Below are 16,576 nucleotides of genomic sequence, written 5' to 3' on the forward strand. Positions count from 1 at the left end.
AGGGCCTAGAAAGGAGTGAGTCTCCTCGCTGTGACTACGGCTGCAGGGGTAGTGGGGTGGAGGGTGTCTTCCGACGCGGATGCACAATTGCCGGAGACACAGACAGGCAGGAGGCGGGGAGGCCCCAGTGGCTGCTCAGCCGTCAAGGAAGGGAGAGAAGCGTGGAGCCCCCGGCGGCGGTGATGAAACGCCCCGTAGATCGTGAACCTTCACCTCTCTGTCAACATTTCTGGAGGCCGCTGCTCCCTCGTCCTCTTCCTTTCCCATCTCTCCACCCTCTAGCCCGTAGCGGAAGGGAAGAGCTAACTGCCATTCGGAGAGGCCTAGGTACTTTGTTACAACAACCCTGCAAGATGCCTGCCGTCATCAACATTTTAAAGAATGAGAAACTGAGATTCAACGGAGGAATCGACCAGCCCAAGGTCATGGAGTTAGACTAGAAGAGTTGTCTCAAACCCAAAGCAGTCATGTCATAGTTTACGCTCTTTCTACCACGTGGTGCTAATTGAAGGGCACAGTTAACAATCTTTTTAGAAGTCTTTAGTTGGTGATTGTAATAATAACACAGTCAGACATTTATTGAGCACTTACTGTTGGCCAGGCATGGTTTTCCCCTTACATCACATTTCCACATGATAGGCACTGTTATTCCATTTCATAAAGATACTGAGGATTAGATGTTAAACCACTTATAAATGTCACAAGGAGGTGGAGGCTTGATTTCATTGCCTGAGATGACACTGAATTATACATTAAGTCTTGAAGTGCTTAGTCATGTTTTCTTTTCTTTTCTTTCTTTTTTCTTTGAAACTGAATCTTGCTCTGTTGCCCAGGCCGGAGTGCAGTGGCTCAATCTCGACTCATTGCAACCTCCGCCTCCTGGGTTCAAGAGATTATCCTGCCTCAGCCTCCCCAGTAGCTGGAACTAGAGGCATGCGCCACCACGCCTGGCCAATTTTTGTATCTTTAATAGAGACGGGATTTCGCCATGTTGGCCAGGCTGGTCTCAAACTCCAGACCTCAGGTGATCCGCCTCCCCTTGGCTTCCCAAAGTGCTGGGATTACAGGCGTGAACCACCGTGCCCTGCTTAGCCGTGTTTTCTTATGCCGTGTGTTTTGTGCTATGTGTTGTACGTACCTGAATTGTGCTAGTTTTGTGTCCTCTAGAATTTGTGCAAATGATATTTAAGCTATCTATAAATTTATAAAGATTAATTAAAGGGCCCTGACAAGATAATTTATACCAACTAACTTCCTGTTGCAATCCAGTTTGTAATAGTTACATAGTAGACAGTCGTTAAAGTATCAGTAATTGTGGTTACTTCATGCAATGTAAAGAAAAGAGCCTGGGCTTCAGGGGTGAACTTCCCCAGCGTGTGTGAGCGGGGTGTATTATTTAACCCCTTGGAGCGTCTGTCTGAAAATTCATTCATTCACAGGTATTAATTGAGGCCAATTGTTTGCCAGCCACTGTTCTGGGCACTGAGGAGATGGCAGAGAACAAAGAGATTGGATGTGTGTTTGGTTAAGAGAATGATTATTTATGTATTTAATTATTTTTTAAGACAGGGCCTCCTGTTGCCCAGACTGGTGCAGAGGCACAATTACAACTCAGTGCAACCTTGACCTCCCAGGTTCAATCGATCCTCCATCCTCAGCCTCCTGAGTAGCTGGGACTACAGGCATGCACCACCACACCCAGCTAGTTTTCTGTAGATGGGGTTTCACCATGTTACCCAGGCTGGGCTAAAGTGATTCCCTTGCTTCAGCTTCCCAAAGTGCTGGGATTACAGGCATCAGCCACTGCACCTGGCCAACAGAATGAATTTTTTTTTTTTTTGAGACGGAGTCTCGCTGTGTTGCCCAGGCTGGAGTGCAGTGGCGCTATCTCAGCTCACTGCAAGCTCCGCCTCCCGGGTTCACGCCATTCTCCTGCCTCAGCCTCCCGAGTAGCTGGGACTACAGGCACCTGCAACTGCGCCCAGCTAATTTTTTGTATTTTTAGTAGAGATGGAGTTTCACTGTGTTAGCCAGGACGTCTCGATCTCCTGACCTCGTGATCCACCCGCCTCCGCCTCCCAAAGTGCTGGGATTACAGGTGTGAGCCACCGCGCCCGGCCAAGATTTTGTTTGTTTGTTTGTTTGAGACGGAGTCTTGCTCTGTAGCCAGGCTGGAGTGCAGTGGTGCGATCTCGGCTCACCATGGTCTTGACTCACCGTGATCTCGGCTCACCGCATCCTCCGCTTCCTGGGTTCAAGTGATCCTCCTGCCTCAGTCTCCTGAGTAGCTGGGACTACAGGCACGTGCCACCACTCCCAGTTAATTTTTGTATTTTTAGCAGATACTGGATTTCACCATATTGGCCAGGATGGTCTCGATCTCTTTACCCATGATCTGTCCACCTCAGCCTCCTAAAGTGCTGGGATTACAGGTGTGAGTCACCGCGCCCGGCCTACAAAAAGATTTTTAAAAATTAGCTGACTGTGGCCGGACATGGTGGCTCACGCCTGTAATCCCAGCACTTTGGGAGGCCTATGCGGGCGGATCACCTGAAGTCAGGAGTTTGAGACCAGCCTGATCAACATGGAGAAACCCCGTCTCTACAAAAAATACAAAATTAGCCAGGCCTGGTGGCGCATGCCTGTAAACCCGGGTACTCGGGAGGCTGGGGCAGGAGAATTGCTTGAACGTGAAAGTCGGAGGTTGCCGTGAGCCGAGTTAGTGCCATTGCACTACAGCCTGATCAACAAGAGCAAAACTGTGTCTCAAAAAAAAAAAATTAGCCAACTATGGTGGCAACTGCCTGTACTCCCAGCTGCTTGGGAGGCTGAGGTGGGAGTTTCACTTGAGCCCAGAAGATTGAGGCTGCAGTGAGCCATGATGATGCCACTGCACTCCAGCCTGGGCGACAGAGTATGACTCTTTCTCTACCAAAAAATTAATTAAGTCATCAACTGAGAAGCCATGTGGTGGCGAGCCTCTATAGTCCTAGCTACTCAGGAGGTTGAGGTGGGAGGATTGCTGGAGTCCAGGAATTTGAATTTGGCCTAGGCAACATAATGAGACCCCTGTCTCTTAAAAAAAAAAAAATTTGAAAAGGTCATTACCTCAGCGTCCAAACACTAGTCTGTGATCTTGTCTCAAATCTAGTAGTAAGATGACATAACAACATTTTAGATGTGACTTTTCTTCCAAGCAGAAAGAAAGCAGTTGTTGGTGGCCAGGTATGGTGGCTCATGCCTGCAATCCCATTACTTTGGGAGGTGGGTCGATCACCTGAGGTCAGGAGTTTGAGACCAGCCTGGCCAAGATGGCCAAAGCTTGTCTCTACTAAAAATAGAAAAAATTGGTCAGGCGTGGTGGCGGGTTCCTGTAATCCCAGCTACTCGGGAGGCTGAGGCAGGAGAATCGCTTGAACCCAGGAGGCAGAGGTTGCAGTGAGCCGAGATCGCGCCACTGCCCTCCAGCCTGGGCAACAAGAGACAAACTCCCTGTCAGAAAAAAAAAAAAGAAAGCAGTTGTTGGACAGTGGGTTGGCCATTCTTAGAACGACTTGGAGGCTTATTTTATTCTGGGTTGTTCTAAAAAGGACAGGACATTTACTGGTCATATCTGATAAAATAGTCTATTAAATGAACTCTAATTATTGTTAATCATTGATGCCCTTTGGATAATGTCAAAAGTCATCAGACTGGGGATGGTGGCTCATGCCTGTAACCCCAGCACTTTGGTAGGATGAGGCCGGCGGATCACTTGAGGTCAGGAGTTCGAGACCAGCCTGGCCAACATGGTGAAACTTCTTACCTACTAAAAATACAAAAATTAGCCAGGTGTGGTGGTGTGCGCCTATAGTCCTGGCTACTTGAGAGGCTAAAGCAGAAGAATCGCTCAAACCTGGGAGATGGAGGTTGCAGTGAACCGAGATCACACCACTGCACTCCAGCCTGGGCGACAGAGTGAGACTCTGTCTCAAAAAAAGAAAAAACAAAGCCATCAATCTTGTAATTAAACGTGATTTGTCTTTATCCACATGCAGTTTTGTGTGTTACTATCTCTGTACTAACTCCTGTCCGTGTTCTCTGCCCATAATGTTGAAGCCACAGCTGCCACAGGTCACTACCAGCCTCAGCCTTCTGGCATTGGAATGAGTGGTGAGAGAGAGGCTGGACTGGGCCGGGCAACCCCTTACTCCGAAATAAAAAGAGGGTTGAGTACAAGTTCAATAATAAGTCAGGTCTAGTGTTTTCTCAAGTCTGACTGAAGAAACACAAAGTGGTCTCCTGACCCCTACTACTTCCAGTGTGCTTTTTGTATCCCGAGGATATTGGGTGTGCCAAACACACGGATTTATTTCCTATTTCTAATTTTAAGTATCCTGACCATTCCTATTCATTCTCCTGTCTGATCATCCTTTACCTGGCCTCCTACTTGGATGTGCTCAACCAACCTCTGGTTGTGTTTTGTGCTGATTAACTTCGAGTAGTCTCCCAGGCTTCCTAGAGTTGTTTCTCTTTTTTTTTTTTTTTTTTTTTTTTCAGGTGGAGTCTTGCTCTGTCGCCCAGGCTGGAGTGCAATGGCGCGATCTTGGCTCACTGCAACCTCAGCCTCCCAGGTTCAAACAATTCTCATGCCTCAGCCTCCCAAGTAGCTGGGATTACAGGCGTGCGCCACCATGACCGGCTAATTTTTGTATTTTTAGTAGAGACAAGATTTCACCATGTTGGCCAGCTTGGTCTCGAACTCCTGACCTCAAGTGATCCACCCGCCTCGGCCTCCCAAAGTGCTGGGATTACAATAGGCGTGAGCCACCTTGCCCGGCCTAGAGTTGTTTCTCATGCAAACCTAATGGGTTCTTTGTTTAACATTTGCAGTGGCTCCCTATTGCTCTTAGGATAAAATCCAGACTCCTTAGCATAGCTGTAAGGCCCTTCCTATTCCTAGGCCCCATTAATCATTATCATCTCTAACCACCACTGCCACCACTGCCATCTAGTTTAGTTATAGGTATAAATCTGTATGGATTCAAAGTCCTCTTTAGCCTATTTCTGTCTCTCTCTCTTTTTTTTCCATGTGATAAGTTTATTTACAAATATCTAGTATGTCATATAAGTTCAAGTCTTTGATCCATTTATTTATTTATTTTTAATAGAGACAGGGTCTCTGTGTTGCCCAGGCTGGTTTCGAACTCCTGGGCTCAAGCAATCCTCACGCCTCAGGTTCCCAAAGTGCTGGGATTACAGGCGAGAGCCACTGTGCCCAGGCTTATTTTTATTTCTTTTTTATTTCTTTTTTTTTCCTGTGATGGAGTTTCGCTCCTGTTGCCCAGGCTGGAGTGCAATGGCGCGACCTTGGCTCACTGCAACCTCTGCCCCCCAGGTTCAAGTGATTCTCTTGCTTCAGCCTCCTTACTAGCTGGGATTACAGGCATGCACCACCACATCCGGCTAATTTTTTATTTTTAGTAGAGATGGGGTTTCTCCATGTTGGTCAGGCTGGTCTCTAACTCCTGACCTCAGGTGATCCACCCGCCTTGGCCTCCCAAAGTGCTGGGATTACAGGCAGGAGCCACCATACCCGGCCCGGCTTATTCACTTTTTAAACAGATTTCATCTATTAAAACACCTCCAGTCTGGGCGTGGTGGCACACGCCTGTAGTCCCAGTTACTTGGGAGGCTGAGGCAGGAGAGTCGCTTGAACCCAGCAGGCGGAGGTTGCAGTGAGCCAAAATCGCACCACTGCATGCCAGTCTGGGCAAGAAGAGCGAAACTCCGTCTCAAAAAACAAAGAAACAAAAAGCCTGCCGGGCACGGTGGCTCACGCCTGTAATCCCAGCACTTTAGGAGGTCGAGGCAGGCGGATCATGAGGTCAGGAGATTGAGACCATCCTGTCTAACACTGCGAAACCCCGTCTCTACTAAAAATATGAAAAAATTAGCCGGGTGTGGTGGCAGGCGCCCATAGTCCCAGCTACTTGGAAGGCTGAGGCAGGAGAATGGCGTGAACCCGGAAAGTGGAGCTTGCAGTGAGCCAGGATCGCGCCACTGCACTCCAGCCTGGGCGACAGAGCGAGACTCCATCTCAAAAAACAAAAAACCTGCTCTTCCTATCTGTTAAGTGGATGAACTAAAACATCCTTGTTTCTTAAGCAGTTGGTGTCTTGCTATTAAAAAAGGTGCTGTGAATCCAGATCCAAAGTACAAAGTCATCCTAGTTAGTAACCGCCATTTGTTTTCCACTGAAAGTGGCAAATGCTTTCCTGGGCAGCTTAGCCAGTTTCTGCAGCTTAACAGCTGATGCCTAGAAGTTCTTCCCCGACCTTCTTAGATTGAGTTGTCATTGGTTCTCAGCAGGGGACACTTTTACTTCCCAGGGGACATTTGGCAATGCCTGGAGACGGGGAGTTCTCTACTGGCATCTAGTGGGTGGAGACCTCCTGAGTTTCTGGTGAATGTCTGGAGTAGGGCTTGAACATCTGTGTTTTCATCAGTCTAATGATGCTGTTGGTCCAGGGAGCGCAGTCTTGAGAACTGCTCCTTAAGTAGATACCCAAGGCTGCAAGATAGAGGGAAAAGAATGTGGGGAGTTGTTAAGCATTAAATGTGACAGAAAAATATGAAAATATGAAAATACCTAGCAAATGGTAAGTGCTCATGTGGCATAAGAGGGGGGAGCTGAATCCCTTTTTAATCATCTCCCAGTCAGGAGTATTATTCCTTTAGTGGTTTACTGAGACCACTCCAGTAGTATAAGCGAGGAGAATCAGCCTCATCCAATACTCTGACATAGTTTAATATTAATTGAATACTGTGGCTTCCTTAGCCATTATTGAAGTGCATTAGGGAACAGCCCTAAAGCTGTAGCCTGTGTATTAGTCTGTTCTCATGCAGCTAATAAAGACATACCTAAGACTGGGTAAATTTTAAAGGAAAGAGGTTTATTTAACTCAACAGTTCAGCATGGCTGGGGAGGCCTCAGCGATCGTGGCGGAAGGGGAAGCCAACACATCCTTCTTAACATGGCAGCAGGAAGAATGAGCAAAAGGGTGAGCCCCTCATAAAACTATCAGATCTCATGAGAACTTATTATCGCGAGACCAGCATGGAGGTAACCGCTCCTGTGATTCAATTACCTCCCATCAGGTCCCTCCCATGACGTGGGGATTATGGGAAGTAAAATTCTAGATGAGATCTGGGTGGGGACACAGCCAAACCTTATCAGTTTGTTTGTTCCTTCACAGATATAGCCTGGGGGGTCATGTACTCACAGTTTTCTTCTGTTGAGAACATTGCCAGAGTGATTTTCTTTGTTTTTTCCTTTTTAGGAACAAAACATTACCCTTTCATTTGTACTGCCTCCTTCCACACGAGTGCCCCTTTGGCCAAAGAAGATTATTACCAGATATTAGGAGTGCCTCGAAATGCCAGCCAGAAAGAGATCAAGAAAGCCTATTATCAGGTCTGTATGGAAGTCAGGTTTTGGTGACCAAATTGTGGTAGGAATGTTGTTGATCCCATGTGATCCTGATCAGTACAGCGTATGTGCCCATATGGATAGGTCTCATGAGCTGATAGTATAGAAGGGTGTGATAAAGCTGGACTTTGCTAGACTGTTTTTCGATGCACAGTGCTTTAGAGGTTGGTGCTTCAGAAAAAAGAGGCGAGTCCAAACCAGAGATTTTAAGAAGTTTTTTTTTCTAGAGCTGTTTTCGTAATTAAATTTAATCTGTATTTTCTGAATCAGTAGATATGCTAGTCTAAGTTTTAGGTAGTTATTCTTTGCATCCAGATAAAAGTTTAGAGGTTTAGAATTACTTCCTTTCCTTTCTTTTTTTTTTTTTTTTTTGAGATGGAGTCTCACTCCGTTGCTGAGGCTGGAGTGCAGTGGCGCAATCTCGGCTCACTGCAACCTCTGCCTCCTGGGTTCAAGCAGTTCTCCTGTGTCCGCCTCCCAAGTAGCTGGGACTATAGGCACCTGCCACCACACCCGGCTAATTTTTTTTTGTATTTTTAGTAGAGACGCGGTTTCACTTTGTTGGTCAGGCTGGTCTTAAACTCCTGACCTCAGGTGATTCACCTGCCTCAGCCTCCCACAGTGCTGGGATTACAGGCGTGAGCCACCGCGCCTGGCCCTTTCTTAACCTGGAAAATGTGAAATTCCCATTGTATCCCAGGATCTATTAGGGTAGTTAGGGTAGCTGAGTAAAGTTGTATACGAGATGTCTACACCACTGGTTCCTAGACCCTTGGTTTGCTCTGACCAACAAAATAAAATCAATATTGGAGGCACCATTGTAGGATTGACAGCTTTTTATAAGTGCACAGTTCACTGGAGTTGTGCACCTGTCACCACAGTCAACTTTAGGACATTTTCATTACCTCGAAAAGAAACTCTGTATTCATTAGCACTCCCCTTCCATTGTCCTCTCTCCCCGGTCCCTAGCAGCTGCTAATCTGCATCCTGCCTCTTTGGATTTGCCTATTCTCAATATTCATATACAGGGAATCATACAATATGTATCCTTTTGTGTGTCTTGGCTTCTTTCATTCACATAATGTTTTCAGGGTTCATCTGTGTTATAGTTTGTGTCAATACTTCATCCCTTTTTATGGTCAAATAATCTGTTGCGTGGATTAATCACATTTTGTTTATTCATCGTTTGATGGACATTTGGATATTTTCCACTTTTTGCTATCATGAACAGTGCTGCTATATAGACATTCATATGTAAGTTTTTGTGTAGACACGTTTTCTGTTCTCTTGGATATTTAGGAGTATAGTTGCTGAGTCATATGGTAACTGGATGTTTAACCTTTTGAGAAGCTGCCAGCCTTTTTCAAAGCAGCTGCACCATTTTACATTCCCACCAGCAGCATATGAGGGCCATGATTTCTCCACATCCCAGTGAACACTTAACTATTATCATCTGTCTTTTTAATTACGACCCTAGTGAATATGAAATGCTATCTCGTTAGAGTTTCGATTTGCCTTTTCCCTGATGACTAATGATGGTGAGCATCTTTCTTGTGCATGTTGGCTATTAGTATGTCTTTGGAGAAACGTGTGTTTGGATCCATTGCCCACTTTTAATTGGGTTGTAATGGAATGAACAGAGGCATGGGGACAGGAAGCAGAGATCCTGGCCTGTGAAGAGCGAATGGCCTGTCTCTTCCTGAGCTCAAGAGTCAGGTGCCTGATCCAAGAGTGGGAAAAGATTGAAAAGATGGAGGCTGGGTTGGACTCACACGACAGTTGATTTGAGGCCCTTAGTAAGTCCCAGAGACATAATTTAAGAGAAAGACTTAATTTAGAGAACCATTCAGATTTTTAGGCACGGAAGTAAAAAGATCAGTTAAAGCTGTAGCAATTACTGTATTTTATTTACCTACAAAAATAATTGAAACAGCAGAGACGTCTATTTATTCAGTCATTTTCTTCCCTTTTTAAAAATTTTTTCTTTTTTCAGACAGAGTCTCGCCGTGTGGCTCAGGCTGGAGTGCAGTGGTGCAGTCTTGGCTCACTGCAACCTCTGTCTCCCAGGCTCAAGCAATTCTCCTGCCTCAGCCTCCCGAGTACCTGTGTTTATAGGCGCGCGTGACCATACCTGGCTAATTTTTGTATTTTTAGTAGAGATGGGGTTTCGCCATGTTGGCCAGGCTGTTCTCAAACTCCTGACCTCTGGTGATCCACCCAGCTCAGCATCTCAAAGTGCTGGGATAACAGGCATGAGCCACTGCACCCGGCCCCCTTTTTAAAAATTTGTTTTTCTTTTTTGTTCATTTACCTATTCTAAGTCATGCTGGGTGCTAAGGGCAAAGATACATCAGAATCAGTTCCTGCCCTCAAGTTAAGAGATGGATACATTAAAACAGATCATTATTATTATTATTTTTGGGGCGGACAGAATCTCACTCCGTCACCTAGGCTGGAGTGCAGTGCCTCGATCTCTGCTCACTGCAACCTCCACCTCCCAGGTTCAAGTGATTCTCGTGCTTCAGCCTCCTGAGTAGCTGGGACCACAGGCATGTGCCACCATGCCTGACTAATTTTTTGTATTTTTGGTGGAGAGGGGTTTCGCCGTGTTGCCCAGGCTGGTGTTGAACTCCTGAGCTTAAGTGATCTGCCTGCCTTCACTTCCCAAAGTGTTGGGATTACAGGTGTGAGCCACTGCACCCAGCCGAGAGACAACTTTTATAAAGGGAACATAATTATGACTGGTATTTGGGGTTCTGTTGTATTGGGGGTTTTGTTGTTTCTGGTATTTGGGGTTCACATTGTATCTGGAGTAATTTATCATGTTTTTCCCTTAGCTTGCCAAGAAGTATCACCCTGACACAAATAAGGATGATCCCAAAGCCAAGGAGAAGTTCTCCCAGCTGGCAGAAGCCTATGAGGTAATATGACTTCGGTGCATGCGGTCACTGCTGTTCAGCTATGTGTATTAATCAAAGATTGCATTGCTACCTGGGACAGCCTGGTGTGTCATACAGTCTAGTGTGAAGGCCATGTCCCTGCTCCAAGTAATCTTGTTAAAAAAAATAAAAAAAAAGAGATTCCAGGCCAAGCATGGTGGCTCACTCCTGTAGTCCTAGCACTTTGGGAAACTGAGGCAGGAGGATCACTTGACCTCAGGAGTTGGCTTGACCCTAGGAGTTTGAGACCAGCTTGGGCAATGTAGTAAGACCACGTCTCTACAAAAAAAAAAAAAAAAAAAAAAAAAATCACCAGGCATGGTGGTGGCGCACTTGTAAACCCAGCTACTTGGGAGGCTGAGTCAGGTTCATCACTTGAGGGGCTCAAAGCTGCAGTGACCCATGATGCCATGATTGTGCCATAGAACTATGGTCTGGGCAACAGAACAAGACCTTCTCTCAAAAAATAAAAAATTAAAAAAAAAAAAACAACATTCTAAGACTAACTTGGACTCTCAATGAAGAACAGGATCCAGGCCAGGCGCGGTGGCTCATGCCTGTAATCCCAGCACTTTGGGAGGCCAAGGCGGGTGGATCACGAGGTCAGGAGATCGAGACCATCCTGGCTAACACGGTGAAACCCCGTCTCTACTAAAAATACAAAAAATTAGCCGGGCATGGCGGCGTGTGCCTGTAGTCCCAGGTGCTGGGGAGGCTGAGGCAGGAGAATGGCGTGAACCCGGGAGGCGGAGCTTGCAGTGAGCTGAGATTGCGCCACTGCACTCCAGCCTGGGCGACAGAGCAAGACTCCGTCTCAAAAAAAAAAAAAAAGAACAGGATCCAATAATCTGTACTAATAAAGTTCCCCAGGTAATTTACACTTGTAGCTGGATTTGGGAATTCACAGTTGGATTAATTAATTCAGCCCTTATTCAATGACATCCCCTTCCTCCACCTCAGGGCATCACTGCTGTTTGGGGATAGCGGTTATTGTAAAAGTAGAAGCCCATTATTGTCCTAGAAGAATGTCAGTGTAATCAGAGGACAAAGCATACATCTCTGAAAACAGCTATTGACCCCACTTCCATAGTTTTCTGAAAGTAGACCTTTTTCCCAGATTTTTTGATGATCTTTTCTTTTTTTTTTTTTTTTTTTTGCTTGAGACAGGGTCCCTCTATGTTGCCCAGGCTGGTCTTGAACTCCTGAGCTGAAGAGATCCTCCTGCCTCAGCCTCTCAAATTGCTAGGATTATAGGTGCAAGGCAGCAGACCTGCCCGACTTTGGCCATCCTAAAGGGGTTCAGTATATATAGGAGCTCATATATCTACAGGAGTAGACAGCCACGTAGAAGAACAGTCTCAACTCAGTAAATCTTTTTTGAGTAAATATCTGTCAACTAGATCTAATGAAAAGTTTATTTACTAGTGTAATTTTAAAATAATATGTTCTTATTAGGTAACTCAAACTAATTGATAACATAACTAAACAGTCTTGGAACCTGCTTCTATGGAAGATAAGATTAATTTTTTTTTTTTTCAAGAGTTGAGGTCTCAGCCAGGCGCAGTAGCTCACGTCTATAATCCCTATAATCCCAGCACTTTGGGAGGCCAAGACAGGCGGATCAGGAGGTCAGGAGTTTGAGACCAGCCTGGCCAAGAGACCAGCCTGAGCAATATGGTGAAACCTCATCTCTACTAAAAATACAAAAATTAGCCAGGTGTGGTGGTTGGTGCCTGTAATCCCAGCTATTCAGGAGGCTGAGGCAGGAGAATTGCTTGAACCCGGGAGGCATCAGTGAGCTGAAGATTGCGCCATTGTACTCCAGCCTGGGCAACAGAGAGAGACTCCCAATCGAAAAAAAAAAAAAAAGAGTTGAGGTCTCACTCTGTTACCTAGGCTGGAGTGTAGTGGCGAGATCACGGCTCACTGCAACCTCAAACTCTTGGGCTCAAGCAGTTTTCCTGCCTCAACCTCAACTTCCTGAGTAGCTGGGACTACAGGTTCCCCACTGCACCCAGAAGATTCAATTTTTAATGGGGCGGAGGGGGTGTTATTATTGTGAATGTGTTTTTCCACATGGTTAGTTGATCTGATGTTTCTGCCAGGGGCATGAGTTTTGGAGAGTCCTAATCCACCGTGTTGCTGACTTCTGTCTTCAAGGGGGATGTTATTAAAAGGACCGAGCCTCAGAACCTAAGAGCAGCAATTCCTTGGGAAGGGCTGGAACCAGGAGATAAAACCCACCAGGAAGTCATGAACTCCCACCTGTCTCCTCCTCTGCCAGCCTTCCTCCTTTGCATCTTAACTGGGTGCCCTAAAAGTTACCCTAGGCACCAAGCTGTCCTCCACCTGCTTTCTTAGTCCCCCTCCATTCTAGGTGGAAGTGTCTTTTCCTTTGGAGGAAGCGTACTCTTTTCTGTTTGGCCTTAAGGATAGTGCCTATTTTTTTGAGATAGTGTCTCACTTTGTTGCCCAGGCTGGAGTGCAATGGTGCAATCACAGTTCACTGCAGCCTCAACCTCAACCTCCGTGCTCAAGCAATCCTCCCACCTCAGCCTCCCAAGTAGCTGGAACTATAGGCATGCACCACCATTCTTGGTTAATTTTTTTGTATTTTTCTTGTGATGGGGTTTCACCATGTTGCCCAGGCTGGTCTTGAACTCATGAACTCAAGCAGTCCACTTGCCTTGGCCTCCCAAAGTCCTGGGATTACAAGTGTGAGCCACCATACTCAGCCTAGGGCAGTGTCTTTTTAATTAAAGAAAAAAAAAGTAAGACAAACACATAAAAAAAAGATACAAAGTGAGGGCCAGGCACGGTGGCTCACGCTTGTAATCCCAGCACTTTGGGAGGCTGAGGCAGACAGATCACGAGGTCAAGAGATCGAGACCGTCCTGGCAAACGTGGTGAAACCCTGTCTCTACTAAAAATACAAAAAAATTAGCTGGGCGTGGTGGTGCATGTCTTTAGTCCCAGCTACTCGGGAGGCTGAGGCAGGAGAATCACTTGAACCCGGGAGGCAGAGGTTGCAGTGAGCCGAGATCGCGCCACTGCACTCCAGCCTGGCGACAGAGCAAGACTCCCGTCTCAAAAAAAAAAAAAAAAGATACAAAGTGAATACTACATTTTTCCTTGTCCCTCCCTAATCTCCCTTTTTGAGGTAGTTAGTCCTTATTAACAGTTTTGTGGGCCAGGCCCAGTGGCTCATGCCTGTAATCCCAGTATTTTGGGAGGTCGAAGTGGGAGGATCGCTTGAGGCCAGGAGTTTGAAAGCAGCCTGGGCAACATAGCAAGACCTTGTCTCTACAAAAACTTAAAACAATTTGCCAGGACTGGTGGTGTGCACCTGTAGACCCAGCTACTCTGGAGGCTGAGGCAGGAGGATTGCTTCAACCTGGGAGGTTGAGGCTGCAGTGAGCTAGGATTGCACCACTGCTATTGTCGTTGCTGTTATTTCTGTTACTCCGGTTGTTCTGGCTTGCAGAAAACCTTTCGATGAAGGTAAGGGTAGGAAGCATAAATTCTCTACGAGGTAATGTCCCCTGAGGAGAGAGGTGAAGTGTGAATCTGTGAAGAATCCAGGGTGCCTGTGAGGTCAAGCGAGGATCAACACAAACATTTCCAGAGCATGCGCGACGGCGGGAGAGTTGGTGAGACTTTTGGAAGCACTTCATGCCCTACACTTAGCATTCAGTTTGGTCATCTCATCCCTCTTCTAGGTGCTAGTCACAGGCCCACCCCAACCTCATAGGATGTGTTTGCACACAGGGCCACTTAATAAATGTTATGGCTGCCTTATTTGCTGTGAACTCTTGTCTGTATTCCTGGGCCTTGGTAGACCTGGGATGCCCAGTGGCTCTGCCTTTCACTGTAGGTTTTGAGTGATGAGGTGAAGAGGAAGCAGTACGATGCCTACGGCTCTGCAGGCTTCGATCCTGGGGCCAGCGGCTCCCAGCATAGCTACTGGAAGGGAGGCCCCACTGTGGACCCCGAGGAGCTGTTCAGGAAGATCTTTGGCGAGTTCTCATCCTCTTCATTTGGAGATTTCCAGACCGTGTTTGATCAGCCTCAGGAAGTAAGTTCCTCACTTGGAAGAATTATTCAAATTTTAGACTAAGTATGGGTCAAACAAATTTTTTTTATCAGTTTCTGTTTCTCAGAAAGGCAAGGCAGCTTAAATGGAGTGATCTGGAGGCAGCCATTTTAGTAGAAAATAATTTCAGTATTTGAAAAATCGCATAGGTAGTAATGAGTATGTCCATTCTGATGGTATTCTTAACAGTTGCATAATGAGGTAGCACCTAAGGCTTTCAGAGCCCATGAGGGTGTGAGTGTTGTCTCTCATCTGCTACAGTATTCCAGGAGAGTTCTGTCCGGTGGGAAGGCACTGCTGATCCTCTCTCATTTATGTCCTTATAAGACACTGTCAGAGTGGAAGAGAGAGGGGATGTATTTATGATCTAAATTATGATTGTGGATCATTCAGGCTGTTTTTAAGTGCCATGTACGAGTATTTATCTGTGAACATTTTCAGTCTGTTGTAAGTACGTTTTCATTTAAGTCATACATTATCTCTTAAAAATCCCAAAGAGTAGGGCAGAATTCATTCAGTGAGTCCTACCTATGCTTACTTGGCAGAGTGCAAGTAAGTACAGTGGTGAAAGAGTGACTGAAAATGTGGGCCAGTACCCTCCTTTCCCTTTAGAGCCGAGCGTCAGTTTTGGTCGTTGCAAACAAAAGTTGACAGGCTGTCCCTTGGTTTCTTTAGTACTTCATGGAGTTGACATTCAATCAAGCTGCAAAGGGGGTCAACAAGGAGTTCACCGTGAACATCATGGACACATGTGAGCGCTGCGACGGCAAGGGGAACGAGCCCGGCACCAAGGTGCAGCATTGCCACTACTGTGGCGGCTCCGGCATGGTAAGGCTCTGCCCGAGACTCCACCTCCCACGGCTTGCACCACTGACTGAGAAGAGCTGGTTGTGGCACTGCTCCCAGAGAACGTATGCTGGGAGTTGGAGGAGTTGGTGAACTCAGCCTGGCTGTCTTTCCCCCGTGACCCTGAGGAGACGAGCCTGTGCTCCTCCTTCCCTGATACCACAGGCTCAGCAACCAGAGCACAGCAGCTCCGGGGGCGGGGCGGGGGATTGCATCCAGTTGTCACTTTCTTCTTTATTTTTCTAACAATTGCTTTTGTAATTCAAGGGGAAATAATCTTTTTTAAATGTACTGCTCAGCTCCCAGGAGTCTTCAGGTACTTCTGTAGAGAGGCGGTATCATATTTTTCAGTGTCGTGTGGTCAAGTTGATGATCTGGAGTGCAGAAGTTTGTGTGTTCTAGAAAATCAGATGAACAGATTGAGGCCCTGCACCTGGGTTCCTAGGCAGTGTGTTTGAGTGCACATGCACATAAAAAACAAACCTTAAAGAGACATTTTTCTTACGCACATTGTGGTCCCAGAACCACCCATCAGTTTACCTGCGTGCTTAGGTTACCATTTTTCTTGTTTTTATCAGGAAACCATCAACACAGGCCCTTTTGTGATGCGTTCCACGTGTAGGAGATGTGGTGGCCGCGGCTCCATCATCGTATCGCCCTGTGTGGTCTGCAGGGGAGCAGGACAAGCCAAGCAGAAAAAGCGAGTGATGATCCCTGTGCCTGCAGGTGGGTGCTTGGGCCCGCCATGTCCAGGAGCTTGGAGAGGGCAGACAGGGTTGAGGCTACCACACCGTGTGGAGAGGGCGGACAGGGCCGAGGCCACCGCACTGTGTGGAGAGGGCGGACAGGGCCGAGGCCACCGCACCGTGTGGAGAGGGCGGACAGGGCTGAGGCCACCGCACCGTGTGGAGAGGGCGGAAAGGGCTGAGGCCACCGCACTGAGTGTGAGTGGGCTCTTGGTAGAAGTTATGGTTGAGGCCCTGGAGCCCCAGGCTGGAGGAGGAACTGGAGTCTCCTTGAATCTTTCTATCTCTGCCAGTTATCCTTAAAATTTACACTTTGCATGTCACACTGGGGAGAAGAGACCTGACGTGCCTACTCTGCTTCTTCCTGGTCAGGGAGCAGCTTCCAACCCCCGGGCTCCTCTCCTCTCTCCCCTGTCTTAGTCACCGGAGCCATCATTGTCCCTGCTGCCACCCTATCTACATCAGCCCCACGGATCCCACC

At 46.9% G+C, this 16,576-nt stretch overlaps 1 protein-coding gene across 7 annotated transcripts in view; it reads left to right on the top strand.

Annotated features, from left to right (window-relative positions):
* Positions 1-16,576, top strand: part of DNAJA3 (DnaJ heat shock protein family (Hsp40) member A3) — a 30,115-nt gene that overhangs the window by 297 nt on the left and 13,242 nt on the right. For 6 of the 7 annotated variants that reach the window (XR_004666759.3, XM_003815116.4, XM_034939706.3 and 3 more), the window contains exons 2-6: positions 7,323-7,456; positions 10,309-10,392; positions 14,285-14,485; positions 15,179-15,331; positions 15,928-16,075. Coding sequence is in view for 6 of the 7 variants with exons in the window: in XM_003815116.4 (XP_003815164.1) it covers positions 7,323-7,456; positions 10,309-10,392; positions 14,285-14,485; positions 15,179-15,331; positions 15,928-16,075 (720 nt within the window). In the remaining variant the exon portion in view is untranslated. The remainder of the gene's footprint in view (positions 1-7,322; positions 7,457-10,308; positions 10,393-14,284; positions 14,486-15,178; positions 15,332-15,927; positions 16,076-16,576) is intronic. The other variant, XM_063598313.1, reaches the window with a different exon arrangement.

The sequence above is a fragment of the Pan paniscus genome, chromosome 18 (genome assembly GCF_029289425.2).
Source record: "Pan paniscus chromosome 18, NHGRI_mPanPan1-v2.0_pri, whole genome shotgun sequence".
In the NCBI taxonomy this organism is placed as follows: domain Eukaryota; kingdom Metazoa; phylum Chordata; class Mammalia; order Primates; family Hominidae; genus Pan; species Pan paniscus.